Below are 27889 nucleotides of genomic sequence, written 5' to 3' on the forward strand. Positions count from 1 at the left end.
CCTGGTTTGTACGTTTAAAAAATGAAGTTAAAAAAAAAAAAATGGCGGTGACACCTTTAATCCCAGCACTCAGGAGGCAGAGCCAGGCAGATCACTGTGAGTTTGAGGCCAGCCTGGACTACAGAGCGAGATCCAGGACAGGCACCAAAACTATACAGAGAAACTCTGTCTTGGAAAAAAAAAAATTGATGAACCACTTAAAAAATTGAATGACTGTGGTTGAGCAACCTTCGTGTTTGGCAGCTGGGTGTAAAGCAGTGCTGTGGACTGCTTTCCTTGGTGCCCAGCTCAGGAGGTGAGGGCTGTACTAGGAGACTTAGTTAACTCTGCCGATAGTGAGGAGAGCGTTCTTTGAGAACAGTAAAAGGGGTTTTCCCTATAGTGTCTGTGGCCTTCCACTGAACACTTGCTCCTTAGTGGTAGTGGGAATTCTTGCCGCATTTACCTCCTTATAGATTTACAGTTTTTCACTTTGTAATTAAAAACAAAGTGCTTGTACTTCATATCTTAAATTGGTGTGTCATAAATTTCAGTGTTCAAACAGGGTCAGACTAGCACTTGTGAGGCAAAGGCAGGAGAATCAAGGTCAAGGCCAGCCTGGGTATATGCTGAGGCCCTGTCTCAAACATCAAGGACTACCTGGGCATGTATCTGAGGTGGAACACTCACCTGGCATATTCAGTGCCCTGCTTTAGTGGTCCCCAGCACTAAGGAGGGAAATGTAAGTCTCCGTGACAGGTGAGCATTTTAAAAGGAATCTAACCTTTTAAAGGCTGGAGAGATGGCTCTGCAGTTAGGTGTATTGACTGCTCTTCCAGAGGACCTGGGTTCAATTCCTAGTACCCACATGGCAGCTTACAACTGTAACTTCAGTTCCATGGGGATCCGACACCTTCAGACAGACAAATATGATGGTGAGAATCAGTGTAGTCATGGAGACCTATTTAAAAACTCGTCACAGTGACGTTTAAGTCACTGGGCAGAGTGCCCAGTTCACATTTATAAGTGAAGAAATCGGAAAATGAAGAAAACAACATTTTATATTTTTTAATTTTATAAATTTTATCGTAAAAATCTTGCAAGTAAATAAACATTACATACCAAATTAAACAGACCCAAAGCCTATACAACATAATGAAATTATATATAGTTAGAATTGACATTTGAAATGGAAGCTTCACATTTTGTTGTATTTAACTGCTTTTTTAAAAAAAAAATGCTCTGTTACATTTATTGTGTGTGTGTGTGTGTGCGCGCGCGCGCGCGTGCGTGCATGCACATGAGCGTGTATGTGGATGCATGTGTGTTCAAGCCACAGTTTATGCGTGGAGGTCAGAGGACTACTTGGTGGAGTTGGTTTACTTCTTCCACCATGTGAGTCCTGGGGATCGAACTCACATTGTCAGGCTTGGCAGGAGGCACCCACAGTTACCTACTGAGCCCATTTCACTGCCCCTTTAAGTGATTCTCATATATTTAAGTACATGTTCATAAATTGAGTTCATATTTTGGACATACAGTTTTTGTGTGTGTTTACTAATGTAGTGTGTGGTGTCAAACCCAGAGACTCATGCATGGCAAATGAGCATTCTACTTGAGCTACATTCCCAGCCAGCTCTTTAATTACTGTGTTATAAACATTTCCTATGCTAGCAGCCATTCTTCCAATCATCCTAATATCTTCAGATAAAACTTTTATCACAGCCGGGAGGTGGTGGCACACGCCTGTAATCCCAGCACTCGGGAGGCAGAGGCAGGCGGATCTCTGTGATTTGGAGGCCAGCCTGGTCTACAGAGCAAGATCTAGGAGCAAAGCTACACAGAGAAACCCTATCTTGAAAAATCAAAAACAAAACAAACAAACAAAAAAATACTTTTATCACATAGCTACACTATGATTTAATTATGTGCACCCTGAAATAGGCTGTTTAAATTATATTCGTTCCTTTGCTATTTCAAGATTTTATATAATTAAAAAAGATCATGTTAATATATTTAAGGTAGTTATATATTGTCTTTTTTACTCAAAAATATTATTTTCTTAGTAAATTAATATTCAAATCTACTTTGTATAAAATGTAGCATTAAAATATATTCATAAATTATTCCAATAAATATAATCTATATTTTATATACATATAATTCAAATACACTTTTATATAAATTTACAACTTGCCTGTTTTTCTTTTTTTTTTTTACGTTTTATAAAATCTTTATTGACAAATAATTCACATAGTATACAATTTGCCTGCTTGCACAGTTTGATAGACTTTAGTCCAGCATCCTCATAGGCCCATGACACCATCACCACTTTCTATTTTAGAACATCTCTGTCTTCAATTTCATACACACATATAATGTATGGCGATTACATTCCACCTTATTTTTTTAAATGAGCATAATGTTTGCAACTGTAACCATTTTTAAGTTTACAATTCAGTGGCAAGAATTACATTCAAGATATTAATTATACTCATTCATTAATTATACTCATGATATTAATTACATTTGTGGTATTCATTGATTACATTTGTAATACCCATTCAATAACTATATTTATGATACGATTTATTACATTCATGATATATCCTGATACTATTGTCTGTTTGTGGGGCTTTTCCATCACACAAAACAGAAACTCTATACTTAGGAAATTATTGCTTTATATTCCTTTCTTCTCCATTTTGAGATAACGTCTAATCTTTCTGTCTCTATGAATTTGTATATTCTATATATTTCATGTAATACAGTTCTATAGTATTTGTCCCTTTTTTTTTGAATGTAAAAACATTTTATGGGGCTGGAGAGATGGTTCAGAGGTTAAGAGCACTGGCTGCTCTTCCAGAGGTCCAGAGTTCAACTCCCAGCACCCACATGGTGGCTCACAACCATCTATAAGAAGATCTGGTGCCCTCTTCTGGTATGTAGGTATACATGCAGGCAGAGCACAGTATATATAATAAATCTTAAAAAAAAAAACAAAAAAACAAAAAAAAACCCAAACATTTATGCACAACTGCAGGAGAAATAATATACAAATAGCTTGAACATAAAAACAGGTTATATTTCAAAAGTCCAGGGTTATTTGAAACTGGAAAATATTTTCTCTGTAGAAAATAGTGAAAATGATAACATTTCCCAATAAGCCCTTTTAAGCCAAATAATAGTTGAATTATACATAGATTAGATTCTGGGATACAGAAGAAACCTATCTTCATCTGTTCAGAGAGCTATGTTTTACTTAAGTTGTGTAAGTGAGATTCCTGTTCATCTTCCCCTTCACGTTGGATTTATGGCATTTTTCTGTAGGCTAATCCATAATCTAAAAAAATTTTAGCCTCCCATCCTGAAAGTACAGCCAGCATGTTCTTTCATCAGCTTGATATGGTACAAATTCTTAATAGTGAAATTTTTATTAAAGCTTGCCCAGTGATTGGGCAAAACCAAAACTTATTATAAGCCACAGTCATCCTAGGGTCCCCTCTGCTAGGTAGCCTCCCTGGATCTGTGAGTTGCAGTCTGATTGTCCTTTGCTTTATATCTAGAATCCAGCCTGCTTTTCATTTGGGCATCTTCATCATTTCCATATTTCCTCTTTTATAATCTCATGGGTGCTTGGGCTGGGGATATAGCTCAGCTGGTAGAGGGTTAGCTTAGCATGAATAAACCTGGGTTTGATCCTGGCACTGCATAAACTCAGGGTGGTGATACATGACTATAATCCCAGAATTTAAGAGGAAGAAGCAGGAAGACCAGGAGTTCAAGGTCAACCTTCACTACATAATGAGTTCCAGGAGAGTCTGGGATACAGAAGATTGTTGTATGGTATGTTGTTTGTGTTCTGAAAAATAAAGCTTGCCTAGAGATCAGAGTGCAGAGCTAGCTACTAGTTAACCATAGAGGCCAGTCAGTGGTGGCAACACCTTTAATCCCAACACTTGGGAGGAGGAAGCAGGAAGATTAGGAGTTAAAGGCCACCCTGGGCTACAGGAGATTGAACCAGTCTAAAAGAGAAACAGGTGGGAGGTGGTAGTGGTGGTGGTGGAGGTGGTTCAGGTGGTGTACACCTTTAATCCCAGCACTAGGGAGGTGGAGACAGGAATATAAGGTGGGTGGAGACAGGATCCTCCCGCCCCCCGGCCCCCCCCCCCCCAGTTTGGTCAGAGGATCCAGAGAAGTAAGAAGTGACTATGGCTGCTCTTTTGCTTCTCTGATCTTTCAGCTTTACCCCAATATCTGACTCCTGTTTTTTGTTGTTGTTTTTACCTTTATCTGCATTTATTTTATGCTGAATTTATTCCTGTGCCATAAGTTTTTGTTTCCTCAGTTTCTTCTGAGATATAGTTTTCTTCTGTGCACCGTCCTCTTCTGGCTTTGGAACAGCTTGTTCTTTTCCAATGAGGATCATCTCGATGTGGCAGGGGAGCTCATGTCCGGGTTCATCTGCTCATGAGCTCCATAAGTTCATCAGTACATCTTGGGTGCTTCATTCACTGGATGTGTTCAATGACTAGAGAAGCTGCATCTAAACCCTTCAGTTCAGCATCACTCTCTGCATTTTCAAGCATGCGCAGCAAAAATTCAGCAGTCTTTTTTGGCTACCAACCCTGTGTCCAGCCCCACTGTTTGGCCTGGGCGCACCTACCAACTCCACCATTATACTGCCGGAAAGGCACACATTGTTTCTTTAAAGTGATCTTTCAGATATTTAGCTTTGTGGATATGCATACCCTTGATGGCCTGGGCAATTTCAAGGGTGTTTGTAAAGTGAACCCGAAGATTTGAACCTCTTGATTTGCATAATTTTGTAGGGTTTTCTGGGTCCAGAGAGTAGCGAACCATCTTCACATATCACCTCAGGCTGTATACAGGAACCTGACTCCTGGTTTTTATTGAATAAGACTAATTAGGATCACGCATCAGAAGATCCTACTCCATTCTACAGAAATGTGTGTATGTATATGTATGTATAAGTCTACATGGCTGGACATCTTTTTGCATTAAACTTTTAAATTTCTGGTTAATTACTCAGGAAAGGCTGTCAGTGGGATACCTAGACTGAAGAGCCAAGTGTATTGTTTAGGACAATCAAGTAAATACATGCATTTACTTCCTGAAAGATTGTTCCATTTCCCTTTCATTAAAGAGCTTCTGTCATACATGCACCTTTATCACTAGCAAATTCACTTGTGTGTGCATATGTGTTTGCGTGTGTGTTCGAGAGTGCACGTGTAATTTCTATACATGTATGTGTATGTATGCTCACCTGCATATAGATGTGAGTGTGGATGCATGTGTGGAGGCTGGAAGTTGATGCAAGGTGCGTTCCTCTATTGTTCTCCACCATTATTTTTTTAAATAGGTTTTCATTACTGAATCTGGCGCTCACTCATGAACTAGGTTTCTCAGTGAGTTTCAGAGTCCTGTCTCTGGGGTTACAAATGTGCATGGCCATGCCTGGCTATATGTGGGTGCTGGAGACCCTAAGTTAGCATTTTACCCACTGAACTATGTCTTTAGCTCCTCACATTTGTTTTTATTGTATATTTTACTTTTCCCGTCTCTCTTTAGTTGTTTGGCAACATCTGGTTATCTATGGCTAGCCTGGTCATCTTTATGCAGCTCCGTTACCTGTTCCATGAGGTACAGCGGCGAATCCGTCGGCACAAGAACTATTTACGTGTGGTAGGCAACATGGAAGCCAGGTAAGACAGTATGGCTCGATGCTGGCCAAGTTTACTCTTTAGCTTTGTGTGTGTGGTGCTGAGACAGGATCTCACTGTAGTCTAGGCTGACCTCCTACTCACTCCTACCAAACACATCTTCTAGGCCAGCTTTAAATTCATAATCACCACTCCCACCTTTCATTTGAGCTCGTTTAAGGATAACAGTTTCTGTATTCCACCAAAACTTGCTTTTGTACACTTGTAACTAGATAGAGAGTTCAGGCTGTCGTGTCAGACCGCTTAAGTATGTGTCCCACTTAGCTGCAGGGCGGTCTGGGGCAGTTTACTAACTCCATGTAGTACTCCAGTGACCTTATCTTTTAGAGATGACATAGAACCTTCTTACTGGCATGTGGGGAGGGTTCCAGGAGATACAACGTTCTTATTTTTAGTCACTGTTGTTACTACTGAGTGGAAGCACCTGTACCATCTCTGTTTTGGGAAGGTGTGTCTTGATTACACTTTATGCATGCATGTTTTGGGCATGGCTCACTGAAGATACTCACTTGCCAGCCTGAGGCTAACTAACCCAAACCAGAAAGTGCAGGAATAGTGGGGGTACCCTTTTTACTTCTCAGGGACAGTTTGGATCTCTGGGGTCTGGTTCCTCTGATACGTCCATAAATGTTCTGAATGTGTCACAGCCAGGCGGCACTGCTGCTGCAGGATCAGTGTTTGTGCTGAAGTTTCTCACTTTTCTAAAGGCTGTGAAGAAAAAGTTACTGTCTTTAACTCATCAGTTCTGCTGTGTAATTGTGCCATTATTGTGGTCAGGTGTGGAGCATGGTGTCATCATGGGATGTGTGTGAAACGGAGCGTTCCTGCCATTGTTGTGGTCAGGGGTGGAGCGTGGTGTCATCATGGGATGTGTGTCAAACGGAGCGTTCCTGCTGAGCCTGTTGTGTGTTTTACAGGTTTGCAGTTGCAACTCCAGAGGAGCTAGCTGTCAATAACGATGACTGTGCAATCTGCTGGGACTCCATGCAGGCTGCAAGGAAGCTTCCCTGTGGACATCTTTTTCACAAGTAGGAGCTTTGGACAGGGTATTTGGGAGTGGCCTTCTGTCCCGGGGCTCAGGGCTTTTTTTCACATGGATTTGAACATAATCCCAGCAGCAGAGCAAGGATGTTACCTCAGCCTGGCCTTGGGGATGTTGCTCGGGGCCTGAGACTGGCTTCTTTTTTTTAAACTCCCAGCCTCCTCTTTTGCCCTCAGACCATTCTTTACCCACATTTGCCATCTTACTTTCTATTTATTAGTTTTCTTCGTAATTTTTCTCCATTTAAGTTCTAAAGTAACAAATATGTCTATAATATTTTTTAAGAGTTTTCATCTTCCAGGGAGAGACAAGTCTGTTTTTTGCATTTTGCACATGCTCGGAAGCAGCGTGAAAACACTACAGAGAACTGGGTTGAAATGGGACTAGACCAAGGCCACTCAAGTGATCCATCTGCAAGGATCACAGGCTAGGCCATTCCATAAACCTCCACGATTGGAGAAGATCTCATATTTCAGAGAGCTCATCAAGGCTATTTAAGCTAAATAATTATGCACATGGAATTTAGAGGTATCTTTTGGCCCCTTGACTCTTGAATTTTTTTTAATCTTAAGGCTTTCAGTCTTTTCCTTTTTAATATCAGAAAGGCTTTGGAGCTGGAGTAGCCCACTCAATAAATGTGCTGACAGACTGTTTTATATGCTAGGATTAGGTACTGTGTTAGACTGTGAGGGTAAAATGGAGATAACATGAGGTCTTTGAGGAGCTTGTGTCAAATGTAAGTGCTGAACCTGAATTAACCAGCACATTTAGAATGTGCAAGTCTAAAATGACCTGTATGCTTTATAGAAAAGAAAGTGTTGTGTGATATTTTGTGTTCTGACAAACAAACCTTGCTTGGAGATCAGAGTGCAGATCTAGCTTCTAGTTAACCATAGAGGCCAGGCAGTGATGGCACACACCTTTAATTCCAGCATTTGGGAGGAGGAAGCAGGAAGATCAGAAGTTCAAGACCACCCTGGGTTAGGTGAAATTGATCCCGTCTAAAAGAGAACACAGCCAGGTGGTGGTGTTGCACGCCCTAAATCCCAGCACTAGGGAGGTGTCGACAGGAATATAAGGCGGTGGAGACAGGATCTCAGCCCCCCCCATTCATATTATTATTCATTCTAATATTTCATAGAGGTAATAAGGTGGCTCCTTTGCTTCTTTGATCTTTAAGATTACTACCCTGATATTTGACTCCTGGTTTTTATTGATAACACTACTTAGGATCACACTTCAAAACAGGGTCACCTGAAGGGGTGGCACTCGCCTTTAATCCCAGCACTCTGGAGGCAGAGGCAGGCAGATCTCTGTGAGTTAGTAGCAAAGGGATAGGATTCAAATTTGGAGGGAGTGACTTTTGAGGAGGAGCAGAAGTGAAATCTGTGAAGGATGTAAAATGGGAGGTGCAGGGAGCCGCCCAGCAGTGGGGAGTCGGTGTGTTGATGGAACTGGGCAGCAGCCGGTATGTGAACTCATGGAAGAGGAAGGAAGGAGTGTTTCTGCTGTGGTGGGAGTAGTCAGCAGGGTCTCAAAGGCCACTGGGTGGGCAGAACACCATTGAAGGTTTTTTTTTTAAATTTATTTATTTTTATTTCACGTTTATTGGTGTTTTGCCATGGGTTTTGGGTCTCAGGAACTGGAGTTACAGACAGTTGTGAGCTGCCATGTGGATGCTGGGAAATGAACCAGGGTCCTCTGGAAGAGCAGTCAGTGCTCTTAACCACTGAGCCATCTCTCCAGCCCCCCATTGAAGGGTTTGAAGTGAGGTTGGTGGAGAGAGAGGAGTGGATTAGTACATCTCCAAAGTCACTGTTTTGAAGACAAGGCCATGGTTATAACCACATTGGTCAGTAGCTGAAGTGGTAAAAAGAAAGATCACTTGAGTAGAGGACTCAAGGATGGAAGACGCCGGCTGATTAGGCCACCTGCATTCTGAAGTAGCTGACTGGAGTTGGGGAGGTGAAGCTGTGTGCAGGGTGAGAGGAGAGGCCGTTACCAGCGGTGTGATGGGTACCTGTGTTAGAGTGAGGCGGGGAGAGAGTTATCTATAAATGTTTGTCAGCATTTAGATCTGGCTAGTGGTAAATGGAAGTAAAGTAAAATGAGAAAAACTAGGGCTGGAGAGATGGCTCAGCAGTTAAGAGCATTGGCTGTTCTGCCAGAGGACCTGGGTTCAATTCCCAGCACCCATATGGCAGCTCACAACTCTGTAATCCCAGTTCCAGAGAACCCGACACCATTATACTAATGCACATAAAATAAAATTAAATAAATTATTTAAAAAACTAGTAATTCTGGTGAATTCTCACGAGTATGCTCAAGAGCAATGGAATATGTTCATATCTTTTCCTTTGAACTTTTTGACAGCTCCTGCCTTCGTTCTTGGCTAGAACAAGACACATCTTGTCCAACATGCAGAATGTCTCTTAACATTGCTGATGGCAGTCGAGCCAGGGAGGACCAGCAGGGGGAGAACTTGGACGAGAACTTGGTCCCTGTGGCCGCTGCTGAGGGCAGGCCTCGCTTAAACCAGCACAACCACTTCTTCCACTTCGACGGTGAGCTGTCTCCACCTCTGCAGCTCTCTGTCTGGGGGGTGAAAACTGCCCGCTTAGGACTGTGTTATAGAATAGACGTTCTATTATAAACTGCCCTAATACCAGACAAATGTAGTATCACTTGTAGAAATTCTTCTTATTACATATGTTTATTATACTCGTTTATTCTGTGTATGTATTTATAGCACATGTGTACATATATACTCCATGCACTGTGGAGGTCAGGGTAGTTAGTGAATGTCGGTTCCATTCTTGTATAATGTGGATCCTGGGGATTAGATTTGGCTTGTCAGGTTTAGCATTGAGTGCTTTTACCTACAGGGTTATCTTGCCCCTTAGTATTACATTTTAACTTCCTTTATTTGGTTTTTAATACAGGTTATTTTTTTCTCTCTGTGTCCCAGACTGGCCTTGAATTTAAGATAGTTCTGCCTCAGCCTCCCTAGAGTTAGGATTACAGGCATGTGCTACCCTGCCTGGCTTATATCTCAGTTCTAAAGTGTTTAGGGTGGTAGGTGGGTAGGTTGAACTGAGGGATTATTCTGTGCCATTAAGAAGTGGGGTGAGGTGGGAGGTAGAGGTAGTAATATTAAGTTTACCTCCAAGGAGCCCACATAGCTAGTTTAATGGTTAGCTTTTGCTAATAATTGGTTGTGTTGGTGTGGTATATAAGCATGTGATGAAGGCTCCTTGAGTTGGCTTCTCAGGGAGCACCACAGGTGGAATCAGAACTGGAGCCCTGTTCCTTTGTCCATAAAGCATGACTGTTCCTGCAGTCTGTATTCTGAGCTCATGGGCATTGTATTGGGGGAGGTGGAGGGCTGATTCTCTTCACTGGATTCACATGCACCCAATGGATATTGAGCCCATAACTTCCAGTGCCACATGCATGAATTCCCACTCTGGAATTTTCTTAGGAGGGGTGCTGTTCAGACTCTGATTTAAGTCTCTGAGGGTGAAATTTGGTGAGAGTATTGGTGCAGTTCTGGAAGGCCCAAGGGGAGTAGAGGCAAGTGTCTGAAATGCGGTGGAAGAGGGACCTCAAGGGGTTGGTTGATTGTGCTAATTAAGAAGGTGTAGTGGGCACAGACCTTTAATCCCAGCACTTGGGAGGCAGGGGCAGGTGGATCTCTGTGAGTTTGAGGCCAGCCTGGGCTACAGCGTGAGTTCCAGGACAGCCAGGGCTACACAGAGAAACCCTGTGTCTCATAAAGAGAACTGTACCAGGCACAAGTTTGATCTCTATCAGTGCTCACTTGAACCCAGGGCCTTACACATGCTAGGCCAGCCTTCTGCCACTGAGCTGTATTCCCAGCCTTTTCCTGCTGTTTTGAAACAGGATCTCATTATGCTTCCCAGGCTGGCTTTTCACTTGTTAATTCTCTTGTCTTAGCCTCCCAAGTAGCTAGAATTACAGGCCTGCACCACCAGACTTGGCTTGCTAGTACAGCTTCTGCAGTGTGTTAGTGGATTTCGGAGACAGAGCCTGGTTCTATAAGCTGTCATTTTATTAATTGCTGTTACTACAAATGTAGTCAAACAAAGTCACTTTGTCCCTTGTGTGTTCTTGAAATAAACAACCATTGTATATTAACTACGTTTTATTTGGCAAGACCTCTTGTATCCCATGCTGCTACTTGGTTGTAAAGGACTGAAGCAACCCCTATACATGAAGCTTGATATTGAATTGTTTCATAGCTGGCACATGATGGCTTTGTATTTTGAGCTTCCCTTTCCTAAAATAACAGAAACAGCACCATCATGATTATATTACCCACAAACCTAGTATTATAGAATCTTTGGAATTTTTAATCTGAAGACTAAGGTAACCCCTCCCCTGTCCCCAAGCCATTGTCTCACTGTGTAGCTCTTGCTGGCTTGGGACTGACTCACTGTGTAGACTAGGCTGACCTCAAATTTACAGACATCCTTCTGTCTCTGTCTTCCAAGTGCTAGGATTAAAGATGTGTACCAGGGACTGGAGAGATGGCTCTCCAGAGTGGTTAAGAGCACTGCCTGGTCTCCCAGAGGACTTGGGTTTGGTTCCTAGCACCTATATGGTTTACCACCATCTGTTAACTCCAGTCTCAGGGGATCAAACACTCTCTTTTTGGCCTCTGCAGTCACTGCATATCCGCAGCATACAGACATACATGGAGGCAAAACACTCATATACCTATTAAAAACAAAGGTATGAACCACAATGTCCAGACCAAGGTCAAATCTTTAATCATATTATGTAGCTGGAGTTTTCTCCAGTCCTGCCTGGGCCCACAGCCACTCAGACCCAAATAAACACACAGACGCTTATATTAATTAAAACTGTTTGGCCTAATGGCTCAGGCTTCTTGCTAGCTAGATCTTACACTTAAATTAACCCATAATTCTTATTTATGTTTAGCCACGTGGCTTGGTACCTTTTCCCAGTTCTGCCTTCACATCTTGCTTCCTCTGTGTCTGGCTGGCGACTCCTCACTCAGACTTCCTGTTCCCAGAATTCTCCTCTCTCTTTGTCCTGCCTATACTTCCTGCCTGGCTACTGGCCAATCAGCACTTTATGTATTAACCAATCAGATCAACACATTCACAGCAGACAGAGCAATATCCACAGCAATATTAAGCAGAAAATACTTCATAAAGGTAATTGTGTAAGTGAGTCCCCCACGTTAGATGTGATCTGTGCTGGCTGTAAGGGGGAGTGAAACTCAGCTGTACCAGGTACAGAGTCCTAGGACCCTTTAGGGGTTCTGCTGAGAGAATGGATTAAGGTGGAATAGCTGTTTGGCTTCACATCCTGCCATATCATTAACCTGTCGGATCTTGGATGTGTTACCTAACTTATCAGTGCCTCAGGGACCAAAGGTCAAGGCTGAGGCCTAGAGTCCTATCTCTAGAGGGATGGGAGGCACAGGTCGGTTCTAGTGAGGACAAAATAAGGTAACCTGGGTACAGCACTTGGCAGAAAGGCTGGTGTGAAGGACTACATAGATGGCACTGGGACAGGGAGCAGGCACTAATTCTGTGTTGGATTCTGACTTGTTGTAGGGTCCCGGATTGCAAGCTGGCTGCCAAGTTTTTCAGTTGAAGTGATGCACACTACCAACATTCTTGGCATCACACAGGCAAGCAACTCCCAGCTAAATGCCATGGTAAGAACCGATAACCGCTTAAGATGAGAAGTCGTGAGGGCATGAAGAGTTTAGTGTATATGACCCTGCTGGTTTCTCTCTTTCCTAGTAGAACAGCAGAGTTTTTCAGGGACCACTTCCCTTTCTTTCCTTTTCCTTCTCCCTCTTCTGACTCCCCTTCCTCTCTTCACAGGAAGTTGAGTCCAGGGCCTTCCCGTTGCTGTGCATGCAGGCCATCCCTGAGCTTTACACTGTGTGTCTTTCAGGAACGGTGGTTTCTGGTTGGGGAGCAGCTTACAGACACAAGAAGCTAATGTGTTGGTGACGACTAGTGAGTGCTTAGGCAGCTGAAACTAGTCTGAAAACTTGCTGTCATTCACTTGTGTGGCAGATAATCTAACCTTTGTGTGTGCTACTAGATTCATGTAACTGTGACCTAAGCCTACATTGAAACTACTTGAGTTAAGCAAGAAATTGAGAAGGAATTATTGACAGAAGTGAATGATATAAAAATTGTGTAAGAACTGTCAAGTATACTTTTTGTCCCTCTGCCTGGGGGCAGGGGAGGGAGAGAGAGAGAGAGAGAGAGAGAGAGAGAGAGAGAGAGAGAGAGAGAGAGAGAGAGAGAGAGAGAGAGAGAGAGAGAGAAGAGAGAAGAGAGGAGAGAGGAGAGAGGAGAGAGGAGGCGGGGGAGAGAACCTTGTAACTTAGAGGCATTGCTGTTGGCTCAAGGAGATTGTCCAAATACTTTTTTTTCTTTTTCTTTTTTTTTTTTTTTTCTGAAGCTGTGTGTTTGTTTGTTTGAGATAAGGTCTCCTGTCTGGTGGGGAACTCTCTATTGTAGAACAGTCCTGCCTTTGCCTCCTGAATTTGGACCCGAAGGCATGTGCCACCATACCTGGCCAGCCTAATTTCTCCATTGAAGAAATTGGTGCTGAAAGTCTGTCCCCGTGACTCGACTGGACTCAGCTTAGCAATTGTAATGCCAGCAGGGTAGCCAGGAGTCTTCTCAAGAAGGGCAGTTTTTTGGTAAGCTGAGAGACTGGCAGGATGGCTATTGATCTGCAGGAACTGCACAGTGCACCCAGCTGCAGAGGCGTTGGGTGAGGACGTCCTGGGAACTCGGAGCTTACCTTGTTGGAGCAGAGCGAAGTTCATAGCAGACTTAAAGACAGAATAGAGAATCTTACACACCTTTCTGCTACATGTGAGTTTGGATGGATATGTAGTCAGGTAAAGCCACTATTATAGTACCATCTGGAGCATTTTTCATTGCCTTAAAAAAGCTGTGTGCTCTGCCTCATCCATCTCCATAGCTTTGTTTTTGTGGAATGTCAGACAGTTGAATTTGACCTACTAATTCCTCCATGCCTTATCATGGGTCAGTAGCTCATTTTTTTGAAGAGTGAATTATATACCTTTATCTGGATGTATAATACTTCATTAGCTCTTGTACTTTTTTTGAAATAAGATTTTTTTTTGTTGTTTTTTTGTTTTTCGAGACAGGGTTTCTCTGTGTAGCTTTGCGCCTTTCCTGGAGCTCACTTGGTAGGCCAGGCTGGCCTCGAACTCACAGAGATCCGCCTGGTTCTGCCTCCCGAGTGCTGGGATTACAGGCGTGCGCCACCAACGCCCGGCCAGAAATAAGATTTATTTTATTTTTAGTCTTGTGTGTATGTGTGTGTGTAGAGGGGTTATTATCCATGGAGGCCAGAGGTATCAGATTTCCGGGAGCTGGACTGACGTGGATGCTAGGAATTGAACTTGGGTCCTTTTGGAAAAGGAATGCATGTTCCTAACCACTGAACTATCTCTCCAGCCCTGTCTTGATTTCTTTATCATGTAGTCATGAAGTCCTGTGGCATAAGTCCTCTAGTCTTCCTTTTCTTCTTCAGTGGTGTGTTGGCTATCCTGGGTTTGGGTTTTCCCACATAACCTTTAGAATCACTTTGTCCATGTCTGTAAAGTAGCTGGGGTCTGGGCTGAGATTACATTCACTCTAGAAATCAAGTTAGGAGAGCTGACAGACATCCACCTGCCTCTGCTGGGACTGAAAGTGTGGACCACCATGCTTGGCTACCTTATTTTATTGTTTGTCAAAGGGAGTTCTTTTCTGTTCTTTCCCCTTCCCTCCCTCCTTCCCTCCCTCCCTCCCTCCTTCTCTCCTCCCTCCCTCTCTTCATTTTTCCTTCCTTTCTTTTGAGACAGGGTCTTTCTATTTAGAAAAAAGGAAAAAAAGAAAAAGAAAAGAATCTCGTCGTGGATGCTGTAGTGTGGCCTGTTGAGTCTCACAGTTTACCCTTTAGTCCATCTTTACTTGGAAATGTTCACTGCCAGTCGTTGGTCTGGCAGACACCCGGCTTCCGCTGTCCCGCCTGTAAAGGGCTCTCCCTGGGGCTCCTCTCGGCCATCCTGTTGTTGTTCTGTTTCATGGAGATCCTGCTGTTTAGATCCACAGATTTGTCCCCGTCCTGCCCCAGCAGTTCATAGATGAGGCAGATGTTGAGGTAGGCCAACCCACAGCCCTGGTTCTGGGCTGGGGTGGTAGCTGGGTTGGTCAGCTCGCCAGCTTTCCCTCATCGCTGCCCTGGCAAGCTTTTCAGCATTGCCTCAGGCTAGCTCACCCAGGGTAGCCTGTGGCAAGGAGCTGGGCCACTTCTCCTGCTCTTAGGCCCTCAGATCTGGCTCACCACACTCACACCACTAGGGTCAGCTCTACTGTTTTGCCCGGGCGAGGTGCAGGGCCCGCTCTTCCCCATTGCTCTAGGGGGCATAAGAGAGCGTGTGTGTGTGTGTGTGTGTGTGTGTGTGTGTGTGTGTGTGTGTGTGTGTGTGTGTGTTGGGGGGCGGGGGGCTCTGCTGCTCTCAGGCCCTCAGGGCTGGCTCACATGCATCCCTGATAAACAGGGTCAGCTCTAGTGTGCTGGGGTGGGGGTGGGGCGCAGGGCTAAAGTTCTCTCATTTGTTGGCAGAGCATCTTTCTGTCACCCATGCCACCATATGGCCTCCGAGGGAGTCGGTCAGCTCTCCTGTTTTCATGCTCTCAGCGTCAGCTTACCTCTGTCTCTAGTGTGCTGGCCAGGTGAGGTGCATGTCCGTGGTGAGGGGTTGGGCCATCTTTCTTGAATGTGTGTGTGTGTGGGGGGGCAGCTATCCCCTGAGAGGCAGGGCCAACTCTCTTGCTGCAGTATACAATGAGGGGTAGGGCCAGTTCTCCCAGAGCCAGTGAAGGGCAGGGCTGGCTCAGTACAGCATGGTTCCTATGACCCCTGTGCTAACATGGGCCATGGCTTCATCACGGACCCCAGCTGTAGCAGCACTACGGATCCAGACATGGCCCTCCTAAGCAGCTTGGGCCCTGTGGCACCATGGCCCCAGTGGCAGCACAGGCCACCCAGATCAGTATGGCAGCAGGAACCATGGACATCACCCCAGACCCTGGCTGCTGCAGGGCCATGGACCCAGACATGGCCCTAGGCTCGGATGCCTCCATGGCTCCAGGTGGCAGCACAGGCCACCCAGGTCAACACGGCCTCACCTGCCTGGCTTCTTGTGTGGTTGTCAGGGTCTGAATTCCGACCCTCATGCTTGTGCAGCTCTTAGCACCAGGTCATCCTCCAGCTCCTCCTCAGGTCTGAGGATGCCTGAGCAGGACTCGCAGTTCCAGGTGCTTTTTCGTTTGTTTGTTTCTTGGATTTTGTTGTTGTTTGCTTTTGTTGTTGGCTTTTCCCTCAGCCACTTCACTGTTCTCTTGCTTGTTTAGTGTCTGAAGAGAAGTGGATGCAGTTCTCCTCTTTGCTTCTCTTCAGGGAAGCTCTTTTCCCCTTTGCCTTCTTACAAAGATTTTGGTTTTTTTCCCTTTGATTTTCTGTAGCTTGAAAATGATTTGCCTGGATAGTTTTTATTTATTTTACTGTTTTGCTTATTTTGGGGCAAGTTTCCGACTTAGTGTTCCGGGAGCTCCTGGGCTGACTTGGTAGCTGACATTAGTTTGGGGGAAGTTGTCCTTTGTTGTTTGTGTACTTCCTTCTCCCCTTGCTTCTTTCCTCTGAGTGTTCGTCCCGTATGTGTTCACCTTTGTACTTGCCTCAGTCTTCAGATATTCTGCTGTCATTTCCAGTCTTGAGTCTCTGTCTTTGGGGTTCAGAGTGGTGCAGTACCCTCAAGACCAGGGTTCTTACGCAGCTGGGGCAGGCCTGCATCTCTGCTCTAGCGGGCCGGCTGGCTAGCTTTGCCGTGGCTCTTCCGCAGGACTTGTAGCTGTTCTGCTGCACCTTGTTCATCTGGTTTTTCATGCCGTCTAGTTAGCATAGACACCAAGGACTCTAATGGGTAAAGGAGTCAGTGTAAACTTGAACTCATTCAACTCCCAGTCTGGACACCCCTGTCATGTCTTTTCAGATTGTGTAGTCTTTGAGTTTATATTTTTTCCCATCATGCTCTGTGCTAGTGTGGAAATTGAACTTGATGAAAGTGTCTAGGGATTAGGTGAGCCAGAGGCCTGGGATATGGTTTCAAATGCTTCTCAGCCTCCTGTCCACTCTTAGGAGAGGCAGAGTGACTGGAGAGCCCTGGAGTTAGAATTAGGGAGGTAGAGCCAGGTGGAGTTGGGTGTTCCCCACCCCCACCCCCCACCCCCAGGTAATCTGGACTCTCACAGCCTAACCCAGCAGAGTAGGCTCTGGTTAACAGAGTTTTTCTGGAGCAGACTTGGTTAAGAAAGAGGTGCTCTGGTTGGTGAGTTTCTCCCTTCCTTGCTGGAAGCAGGAAGAAATGTTTCTCAGCTATTTCCTGCAGGACCCAGGCAGAGTTCCTGGGGGTTAATCCTGGGTATTACTATGTGTGAGGGCTCCTTCTTCTCTCCCCCATGCCTCTGTTCCCCTCTCTTCTTCCTCCACTCTGCATGCTGAGGGCCTTGTGCCTGCGAGGCAAGTCTCTTGCTAACACACTACACCCCTGGCCCTTGCTTCCCTGCTTTTGGAGGTAGGGTCTCTTAATCCAGGTTGGCTTGAATTAATGATCCTCCTGCCTCAGCTTCCTTAGAATTGGGATTAGAGAGCACAGCCACGGCTATTTTTAGTGAAGAATGTGTGACTAGGAGTGATCTTTGGATAACCAGAGGTTGAGGGCACAAAACCTGTAGAAATACTGACTGAAAGGGCAACATCATCCTTCAGGTGGAGGGTGGGGCTGGAGGGGAGCAGGGAAGAGGAGGGCTTCACCGGTGGAAGGAGAGCCGCAGACAAGGTGTGTGGGTGAAAACGAAAAGATTGGCCCATGGTAGGCAGATGTTAGGAGCAATGGAATGTGTACCAAGATGTGCAGGGAGAGGAAGTGTAACGTGCGTGCGTGCGTGGGGTCGGGAGTGTTCTGCCTTCCACAAAACAGTGGCCATTCTGGCCCAGCTGCACTGTGGACAGACTTGAGGCCAGTGTGCCAAGGGGAAAAGCCAGGGACAGAAGGACAGGTTGTAAGTGGTTTTGGGTCACAGCCAGCTCCTGCTAGATCCTCTTGCTCCTGCGCTCTCTGAGATCATCACCATGGTCGGTATGGGCGCTCTGGAGTGGATGGCCTAGTGTGGCCACTGGGGGGAGGGGGGGAGCTACAAGCCAGGGGTTATGAGCCTCCTGAGAGGGAGTTGGCTTAAAAACTTAAGTGGGCCCTATCTGTTTTTTAGCTATTTGAATGGTCTGAAAGTGACTATTTTTAGCACAACTAACTTACTGGAACTACACATTTTTAATTAAAATCCAATATTTAACTGATTGGATTTTCTGGTAGAAAGTGTTAGTCTAATAAAATGAATCCAGCTTTGTTTCTTCTTTCTCTTTTTAATTGGGGGTGGAGAGCCAGGTGAGAAGAGAATAATTTAATCTGCTTGTAGAGACTTCCCACTTGGCTTTGGTTTTGTTAGGGTGAATATTCCACTCCACAGACAGTAAGGGTCTGCAATGATGTGCAGTCTTGGGGCCCTCTGGGCACTGAACATCTGCCTTTGTCTACCCTGAGTGACTCAGCAAAGCTTTGGGCAGTTTGACCTGTTCTTTCACATCTGTGTGTTGAGACACCCTCCTTCCTGGGTGCAGTTTGTGGTGCTTTTCCTTTGTCCTGTTACCCCCAGTTCTGTATTGTACCCAAAGCAATGATCTTTCCTGCCTCCATCCCTTTCGCTTTTTTCCTCTCTTTCCTTTTCTCTCTCCTTTTTTTTTTTTCCTTTCTCTCTTCCTAAATTAGGGAGATTTTTCTACAATTGAAACCTAGAATGTAAACATTTCTTTCTTTCTTTCTCTTTTTTTTTTTTTCAAGACAGGGTTTCTCTGTGTAGCGCCTGGAACTCACTTGGTAGCCCAGGCTGGCCTGGAACTCACAGAGATCCGCCTGGCTCTGCCTTCTGAGTGCTGGGATTAAAGGCGTGGGCCACCACTGCCCGGCTCTGAATGTAAACATTTCTAAAATACACACACACACACACACACACACACACACACACACACACACACACGTTCTAGGGTACTTGGGTTGAAGTATGGGACATTGTTTGGGCTTTCGTCTGCCCTTCCTATACACATGCCTAAAATTCCAAGTGCACTCTGAGATGGATCTAGAGAATAGTTTGAAAATCACAGTTCTAAGGCAGTACACTAGGTATTTTCATGATCCTACTATGTACCTAGGTTGGTCTTGAACTTGTAGACCCTCCTGCCTCTGCCTCTGGATGCTAGGGTTATAGTGGAATGTCACCATGCCTGGCTACTTTTAAAAAGTTAAAAAAAAATATTTTAGAATTTCATATGTGAGTACTCTATTTAAAAATTTACATTCTTTAATTGAATTTTTCTAAGTTGCAGTATAATTTACATACAGTAAAATGTGCTCTGGTTAATTCAAATTTAGCTTTCAGAGCTGTGTAGGCCTTACTCAATCAAGATTCAGAGCTGATCTAGTCGTCTTGTCCTGCTTCCAAGGCCCTTTTGGAGTCACCCACCCAGGGCCTCTTCCGAGTACTCCCCTGAGCAGCACCCCCAGCCTTGTGCATTGATTTTCTTTTCCTCTACTTAGTCAGGTTTCCTTCACCTTGCACAATGGACATGAATACTATGCATGCTATATCTGAACATTGAACTTTAAAATGATCCCTTGTACATACAATACATGTAGGTAAATACTGGCATACATAAAATAAGTAAATCTTTTAAATGATTCCTTTTAAAGCCAGAAGATTCTATTTGAGCCTGTCTTGGGATCCCACTAGATTTCTCTCTGCCCTTTATTTTGAAATTGATGCCGTTCCAGAGGTCTGGTACCTTGGAACAATGAAGAGACAGTGGTGTGCAGGTAATCTGCTGAGCCAAAGTAGCTTGCCTTGACCTGTGTTTTCAAGGTATGATGTCACCCTCTGTGTCCAGGACCTGCCACACACACTGACCTTGGCATGCTGCCGAGAGTGACCTTTGCTGTGGGTTCTTTTTATTCCTCCAGGCTCATCAAATTCAAGAGATGTTCCCCCAGGTCCCATACCACCTTGTGCTCCAGGACCTCCAGATGACACGCTCCGTGGAAATAACAACAGACAACATCTTAGAAGGACGGATTCAAGTTCCTTTTCCCACACAGGTAGAATTAGGGCTTTATACAGGACAAATGTATTTTGTTTTTCCAAAGATTTAATTTTAATACCTAGATGTTACTTATGATTTGAGGAAGGGTTTCTGTAAACTTCGTTTTATAAACTTTGTTTTGTTCAAATCCTGCATGAGAACAGACCCACTAAAGATAAGCACAGATAACAGGAGTAATTTTTGTACAGAAACGTGCCCGGATCACCCTGCCCTTGCTGCAGGTTTGTAAGGGAATACCATTGGCTCCTGTCAGAGGTTGACATCTGTTTCCCTTAAGAGCAAAGAATGAGTATTTAGGCTTGGCTTGTTCCATAGTTTGTTACAACTAAAGCAGCCACTGCAGTGAGTGTGCCGATGAGCGAGACTGTGGTCCAGGAAAGCATGGCTGTAGAAATAGATGGGAGGGTGACTATGGCCCTTGGGCTATGGTTTATGGATCCCTGGACTGGGAAGTAAGGCTGATGTGCATTGTATTGTAGGCGTCTATTAGGTGTAGTTTAGACTTTGAACTTAGTAAACAGGTCAGAGTTCCTGCTCCTCACTGACTTCTTTGATGGGCACAAGAAATAGTGAGGGAGGAACACTGAGACTTGGTATATGGCCAGATAAGCGTCTACCAAAAGTTACTCTGTACAGTCGGTGCAGATGTGTAGAAATCTGTCAGTCAAATTTAAGAAGATGGAGCTCTTTGGAAGAGTGCGGCATTTGGAGTCAGCTGGGCTGAGGTGCTAGCCATGGTCCCTCAGGCCTCAGCTGGCTGGCTGGCTGTTAGCTGTCTTTGGAGGTGGCAGAGCTGCCTCGTGTGGCCCGACAAAGTTGTCAGTTAAATTCATAAACCAGCTGGCGGGTCTGGAGGTGGAAGATCTGAAGGGAATATATGGGCAGGATCCAGAGAACCCTAACCTGGAGACTAACCGTGAACCTGCACCCCAGTGCGTGAGGAGAGCTGATGAGTACACTGGAACAGTGCTCACTTGGCACAGTCGACATTGGTCGTTGTTGTTGTGCGGTTGCTAGGATTGACGGACGCTGAATGTGGAGTAGTTTGCTAACCACTCAAACATGCCACTCTTAGGTGGGCCTCTGAGTCCTGGGTCTCACCTCTCAAGTGTGAGCTGTGTTGAGAACCGTTGCCCCTCTGTGCCCTGGTTTTTCCTGTGCCTGTCCCTTCATTCTGCCTGCCTGCTGTGTTTGCTTCCAGCGGTCAGAGAGTCTGCGGCCTGCACTCAACAGCCCGGTGGAAAGGCCCAGCGCTGATCCAGAGGAGGGAGAAGCTTCTGTCCAGGTGAGGTCAGCTCCCTAGGAGCTGGAGACTGTGGCGTGGCCCTGGGTCTTAGTTACCATCACCTTGCTGTTGGCAGCAATCGCTTACGGGAGGAACTGTTCACTTTGGCTGACAGGTGGCGAGGGTGGGGTGGACTAGTTGAGTTCATGGTGACAGAATTTCGTGATGAAGGACATTCTTATCACCATCGGCTAGGAAGCAGCGAGCAAGGTAGAAATAGGCTGGATATCATCTGCGGATTTACCTGCTAGGCCCCACTGTTAGAGCTGACATTTTCATAGCCACGCCTGGAACTGGATCAGGCCGTGGTAGTGTGTTCCTCTAATCTCAGCTCTCAGGATCCTGAGGCTGGAGGAGCATGAGTTTGAAGCCAGCCTGTGTGAGACCCTGTCTCAGAAAACAGAGTTCTGAGGATATGTGTGTGTGTGTGTGTGTGTGTGTGTGTGTGTCTATCTACATACACATAAATCTGTCTATCTATCTATCTATCTATCTATCTATCTATCTATCTATCTATCTATCTATCTATCTATCTATATATCTATATATCTATCTATCATCTATCTATCTATTAGTGTAATGAAAGCAAGGAATTTTTAGGAACTTTGCCATGCACAGGAAATGTCAAGTCCTTGGCTAACAGTTCATTAAAATGCCAGTCTGATAGATGGCTATGACCATAACTTGACCAGATTAATTACACTTGCATAATTATGTGTAACCTTTGCCCTCTGTTCAGACCCAGAGTCAGTGTCAGTCCTGCAGAGGTGAAGGTGGGACCACGGGACCCCGTTATTTATCTGCTCCTCTTCCCAGTGTAGCTAATTGAACCACTGAAAGGGAAGCAAGAGGCCTACTCCAGCCTGGCTTAGTAGTGGTCATTTGCTCTGGGGTTGGTGGTAAGTCTGTCCACATGGGGGTCTGTCCGTATGTCCCAGCAGTGAGTGAGACTTGGAGGACACGGCAGGGCAGGCCTGAGGCAAACCAGGTGGGCTCTGCCTTGCTTCCTTTTTCCTTGTCCTCTCCTGGCTAGCTGCTCTCTTTGGCGCCCTCAGAGGGTTGGAGTGAGGCTTTATGACTGTCTGTGCTGTTGTTAGTTCTTACTGCCCCAGACAGAACCAGAAGCCTCACTCATACTTGGCTTGCATTTCTGTTGGCCCTTCATGAACACCCCTGTACCTCTCCTGGGAGCAGATCACCCCCCAGTGATCCTTTTGGGCAGGGTCTGCTCCCTCTGTACGGCTGTCACCTGAGCTCTGGGACATGTGTGCCCACTGCCATCAGGCGTCCCACTCGCTGCCGTCACACCCCATCTGCTTTTCCCTTTGCTCCAGCCAGTTTCTTTGAGACTTTGAACTGTCAGGTTCCAGCGGGTGTGAGCGAGGCTGCCCTCATAGCTCTAATCTTCCCTGCTTGCTTTCTTCCCACAGTTGAGTAATACCCCATTCATGGGTATCTAGGCCCCTCCTCTCTCTCTGTGGCTGTGGTCCTGGCGATGAAACCCTAGGCTTCCCACGTGCTAGCTAAGTCCTCCACTAACTTACATCCCTCCTCTGTGGAGACAAAGTCTCACTAAGTAAGCCTAGACTTACTGTGTGGGCCAAGTTCCATATGGCTGTCTTAAAATCCACTCATGGGCTTGGCTGAAGGCAGAGAGAGTCAAGGGTGGGAGACGAACAGGTACTCGAAGTGGAAACACTGACATGAAACGGACTCTCAGCTCTGCTGCAGCCATGAGGTGGGTGGTGGCCTGGCTCTGGCCCATAGAAGTCTGAGTCTAGGAGCAGGAGCAATGTAGGTGGAGCGTACCTTCTTAAAGACGTTTGGATATGTGACTTGGCTTTTGAAGCTTCAGCCCAAACCAGGAAAGTCCTTTGTTACCCTTTAAACGCACAATCTGCTGTATCTGTTTTCACAAAAGATCCTATTTGACTATTTTCAGTTTGGGGACATGCAGCATTTAAGACTTGTTTAAATTCTTAAGCAGCTGGTGGAATTGAAAAACATTTTGGAGTGCTAACCAGCAGTTTACCTTGTTCTGTTCCAAGAGTGCAGGTTGGAGGTGTATATTATGTTTCTCATACTGGCAGCCATTTACTTACTTCACTGACAGTGAGCATCATGAGTCTTAGCATCGTGTGAGCCCTGACAGCTGGCATGCCTTCCCAGAGCCCAGGTCTCCTGCTTCGGATTCCTGTCTGGCAGAAGGGCCCTGTGGTCCAGCAGAGGCCTGTGCAGAGATGCCCTGGCAAGGGAGGAAGCTCTCGGGAGGGAAAGGCCTGTGCTAACAGCTGCCTCTCTGTCCAGACGGAGCGTGTACCACTGGACCTCAGTCCTCGCCTGGAAGAGACCCTGGACTTCAGTGAGGTAGAAGTGGAGCCCAGTGAGGTGGAAGACTTTGAGGCCCGGGGGAGCCGCTTCTCCAAGTCTGCTGATGAGAGACAGCGCATGTTAGTCCAGCGCAAGGATGACCTCCTGCAGCAGGCTCGGAGGTGAGTGGGCTCTCCAGTCCTGTCAGCAAACGGAGGTGACAGGGAGGGATGGCGGCTTGGCACCACCTGTTGTCAGCCCTGGCCATGAGTTCTCTCTCTGCCCTGTGGTTCATCCACATGGCAGACATAAGATAAGAAACTGATACCTAGGGTGGTTAATCCTGCCTTTAAGACTCCTTGAGCACTCTGCCTCGAGTGGGCCAGCAGTGTGAACAGAGCACCTGCGTTCCATGAGTTCCCCCATAGTTGGTGGCAGCTGGGGCACAGAGTGTTCCCTTGGGTTGGTAGAATCCTGTTTCAGTTCTTGAGGACAAGACCAGTGTTATTCATTCAGGTGGGTTTTGTGCCTCGCACAGAGCTGTCACTATAAGTTCCCATGCTGTGTCTGTGGGAAGGGAGTAGGCAGAGGAGAGTCTTCTCCCCGGGAATTAGGGTCATCCATTGAAGCCTATGCTCTGCCCTTCCTCCCTGTTCCCCACACCCTTCTTAGCCCGTCTTTCCTTCTTTCTTTCTTCCTTCCCTTTCTTCCTTCCCTTCCTTCCTTCCTTCCTTCCTTCCTTCCTTCCTTCCTTCCTTCCTTCCTTCCTTCCTTCCTTCCTTCCTTCCTTCTTCTTTCTTTCTTTCTTTCTTTCTTTCTTTCTTTCTTTCTTTCTTTCTTTCTTTCTTTCTTTCTTTCTTTCTTTCTTTCTTTCTTTCTTTCTTTCTTTCTTTCTTTCTTTCTTTCTTTCTTTCTTTCTTTCTTTCTTTCTTTCTTTCTTTCTTTCTTTCTTTCTTTCTTTCTTTCTTTCTTTCTTTCTTTCTTTCTTTCTTTCTTTTTCTTTCTCTCTCTCTCCCCCTTCCTTCCTTCCTTCCTTCCTTCCTTCCTTCCTTCCTTCCTTCCTTCCTTCCTTCCTTCCTTCCTTCCTTCTTTCCTTCCTCCTTCCTCCCTCCCTCCCTCCCTCCCTCCCTTCCTCTCTCTCTCTCTCTTTCTTTCTCTTGTCCTCTCTCCTTTTACGGCTTTGGGTTGAGCACAAGGCCTCACACATGCTGAGCAAGTGCCCTGCTCCTGGGCTGCACTGACCCCAGCCCACACCAAGAGTGTTTTAGGTGACCTTGAGTGACAGCTTGTAAAGGTACCCGTGGAGAAGGGAAACTGAAAACAGCAGCCTGCATATCTTCCCGTTTCTCATCTTTCTCTTGCGCCTTCCTCATTTCTTACAGGCGGTTCTTGAACAAAAGTTCTGAAGATGACATGGCCTCAGAGAGACTCCTCCCCTCTGAAGGCACGTCCTCTGACCCTGTGACCCTGCGCCGGAGGATGCTGGCAGCTGCTGCTGAGCGGAGACTTCAGAGGCAGCAGACGACCTAGTGCTTCCTCATCTTCCTCAGCCTCCTGCCCGCCTGCCCTCCCGCCCTCCCGGAAGAGGCCTGTCCCAGTTTTGCCTGCCGTGTGGAGACCCGCGACTGCATTGCCGCTGCATAAAGCATGTGGTCTTACTAGTGTGTGGACAGCTGACGAATTTAATCCTTTGTAATACTTTCTATGTGGCATTTCTCTTCCCCTTAGAAACTGCACATTTTAACTCTAGGCGTGACCTCTTCTGGTGTTGACTGGACTTGTTGGGAGGGGGGCAAGCAGGGGAAGTGGGCACTTGGACACTCAACTGCCTGCGCAGGTCGTTTCAGTTTCTGCTTTGGTGTAAGCCACGGCAGATGTTAGTGTCTTTAGCGCCACAGCTGGAAGGAAGCGTGGGTCCTGGGGAGGGTGCATCCCAGCAGCCAGGAGGTGCACAGCAGGAGTCTGACTACACCATGACAAGCTACCCTGTTGTCAAATGCTGTGCCTAGGGAGGAAGCATCCACCGTGTTCCAGAGGCCAGTCCCACAGGCACCTGGACCTCTAGACCAGCAGGGCATCATGTAGAAAGAACTACTTTAGTACCTGGAGCAGAAAGAGAAAGCTCAGGGCTGCAGAATGAGGAGACCCTTCTCTGCTCTTAATATTCAGGACCGACCTGAGCCCCGATCCACAGCTGGCTTCACTTCCGTTCACTCTGGTGCTCCTGCATCACACAAGCGTGCCCCTATGGCCTCCTCCTTTTTCTTCCCACTCTGCTTACTCTAGGCATGGGAAGGGATGAGCAGCAAGCTTTGCTTATGGTTTTACTTCCTTGGTCAGCCCAGTTAGGCTATGCTAAACATATGGGTTTGATCCTTGGATAGGTATGGGCCTATGTTTTAGAGGACATTGCTGAAGAAATACCTTCTGTATCTTTCTCCCCTGGAGCCCTTCATTCCCTGCTTTTGTTCCTGTGGGTCTCATTAAACAGACAGGGAAGACACTGAATAATCCACATGCCTCAAGCAGACTTGGTCCTGGATTTTCTCCAATTCTCCGCGTATTTAAGGATTTGAAACACGCAATCATAGGTTACATAGTTTTATGTCCCACTGGATTTTTTTTTTAATGTTTCAAAACATAGTTTTATGGTAGTCCTTTTGGGAAGAATCCAGTATTATCTAAAATTATTGGCAAAGTTAAATGTATTTTACATACCGGAAAGTTTTTAGAATGTTGACAAGTAATTGAAGAAAGGGTAATAGGTGAATAGGCGAAGATAATTTATTTCAATAAATCTTCCAAAAGCCTTACCTTGAACTGCTGTTAGTTAAATTCCTGTGGTTTTTTTTTTTTTTTAAATTTGTTTTGCTGAGAGCATAGCGATTTGTTTTTATTGTAAAGCAACAATAATAAAATGCAACCTCTTGTAGTGTGGTGTGTGGTTGGAAGCTGAGGCAGCAGCAGTCTTCCGGGGCCGCTGGAATCCCGTTCTGCTTCTGTCTCTGTTTGGGTTGGGATGTCTTCTCATCCTTGGGAACTGGAGGGTGGGAGTGAGGTTCTAGTGTTTTACTTGGAGAAAGGCAACACTGAGCTTTTCTTTGCCTGGTATTCATGATCTCTTCCCATACTGCCCATGAAAATGAAGGTGAAGCAGATTCCACTCGTTACCTTTCAGATGTGCGGAGGTGGAGACCACTTAGAGTCAGTTTCAGAGGGTCCTGAACGTTGTAGAACATTGAACAGCAGGAAGCAGAAGTGCTTTCCCATAGCTTAGGAGAAGGCCCTTGATTTGCCCCTCTGGACAGCTTGGGTCAAAAGGAAGTTGGTAGAGAAATATCTGGACAGTCAGGGCTTCTGGCTTTCACCACTTCTTGGGGACACTGGACGGTGGTAAGTAAAGGTGGTGAGATTGGTTCCGTTGCTATCACTGTCCTCTGGCAGCCAGGCCATTGGCCCTCCAGCTCAGCTGTGGAGCAGCAAGGCTCCAAGGAGCTTCTGGGAAATTTTGGAACTATTCTTGTGCTTCTGTTTTCCTCATTGGTCATATTTAATTTTTGTCTTCTTGGGTCCTTACTTTTTGGCTTTTAAAATTTGAGGCTTTTATGTAGCAGAGAGAATGATAGTGCACATTCATTTTGCCGGTGGTGGTGTGACTCTTCAGTGCCTGGGTAACCTAAACCTGACCTTCCCTAGAGCAGGGTAGAGAATGCTTTTAAGTTGGGAGCCAGCAGGCTTGATCCTATGTTGAGATTTTAGGAAAGGAATCTCCTCCAAGCTATTTGGGAGCAGGGCACACAAATGGGAGGGTCGCTCTGTCTGTCTGTCTGTCCTGGAAGGCTCCTTGTCCTACCTGAAGGTCTATCTCCCACCTCTGCTTTCCATAGGGTTTGAAGTGGTTCTGACCCTGCTGTATATGGAGTTTGTGTGTTTTTGCTTTTTTTTTTAAAGATGTATATAGGTTCTGCCTCGATACTTGTACTAAACCTTCCTCTCCCTATCCTTTCCAAAAACTGCTGACTGTCCTGATCTTTCTCTTAAGAAAGAAGACTGTTGGGGTATACCATAGTGGGTAAAGACTTGCCTAGCATGCATGGCATCCTGGATCCCATGCCCAGCATGAGGGAAATAGAAAAATAAGGTCAAAACAAAATAAAACATTGGCTTTTATCTATCTGCAAAATCCACTTGCAGGTTGGAAAGTTGGGAAAGAACTCA

General features: G+C 45.7%; 1 protein-coding gene across 2 annotated transcripts in view; it reads left to right on the top strand.

The window, feature by feature from the left end:
• Positions 1 to 26603, top strand: part of Amfr (autocrine motility factor receptor) — a 51428-nt gene extending 24825 nt beyond the window's left edge. For both annotated transcript variants that reach the window (XM_076571687.1, XM_076571688.1), the window contains exons 7-14: positions 5572 to 5705; positions 6641 to 6751; positions 9139 to 9329; positions 12375 to 12478; positions 19937 to 20071; positions 21278 to 21361; positions 23669 to 23853; positions 25054 to 26603. In XM_076571687.1, the coding sequence (XP_076427802.1) occupies positions 5572 to 5705; positions 6641 to 6751; positions 9139 to 9329; positions 12375 to 12478; positions 19937 to 20071; positions 21278 to 21361; positions 23669 to 23853; positions 25054 to 25201 (1092 nt within the window). In that variant the 3' untranslated portion in view covers positions 25202 to 26603. The remainder of the gene's footprint in view (positions 1 to 5571; positions 5706 to 6640; positions 6752 to 9138; positions 9330 to 12374; positions 12479 to 19936; positions 20072 to 21277; positions 21362 to 23668; positions 23854 to 25053) is intronic.
• The last annotated feature ends 1286 nt before the right edge of the window (positions 26604 to 27889 follow it).

This window comes from Peromyscus maniculatus, chromosome 5 (assembly GCF_049852395.1).
Source record: "Peromyscus maniculatus bairdii isolate BWxNUB_F1_BW_parent chromosome 5, HU_Pman_BW_mat_3.1, whole genome shotgun sequence".
In the NCBI taxonomy this organism is placed as follows: domain Eukaryota; kingdom Metazoa; phylum Chordata; class Mammalia; order Rodentia; family Cricetidae; genus Peromyscus; species Peromyscus maniculatus.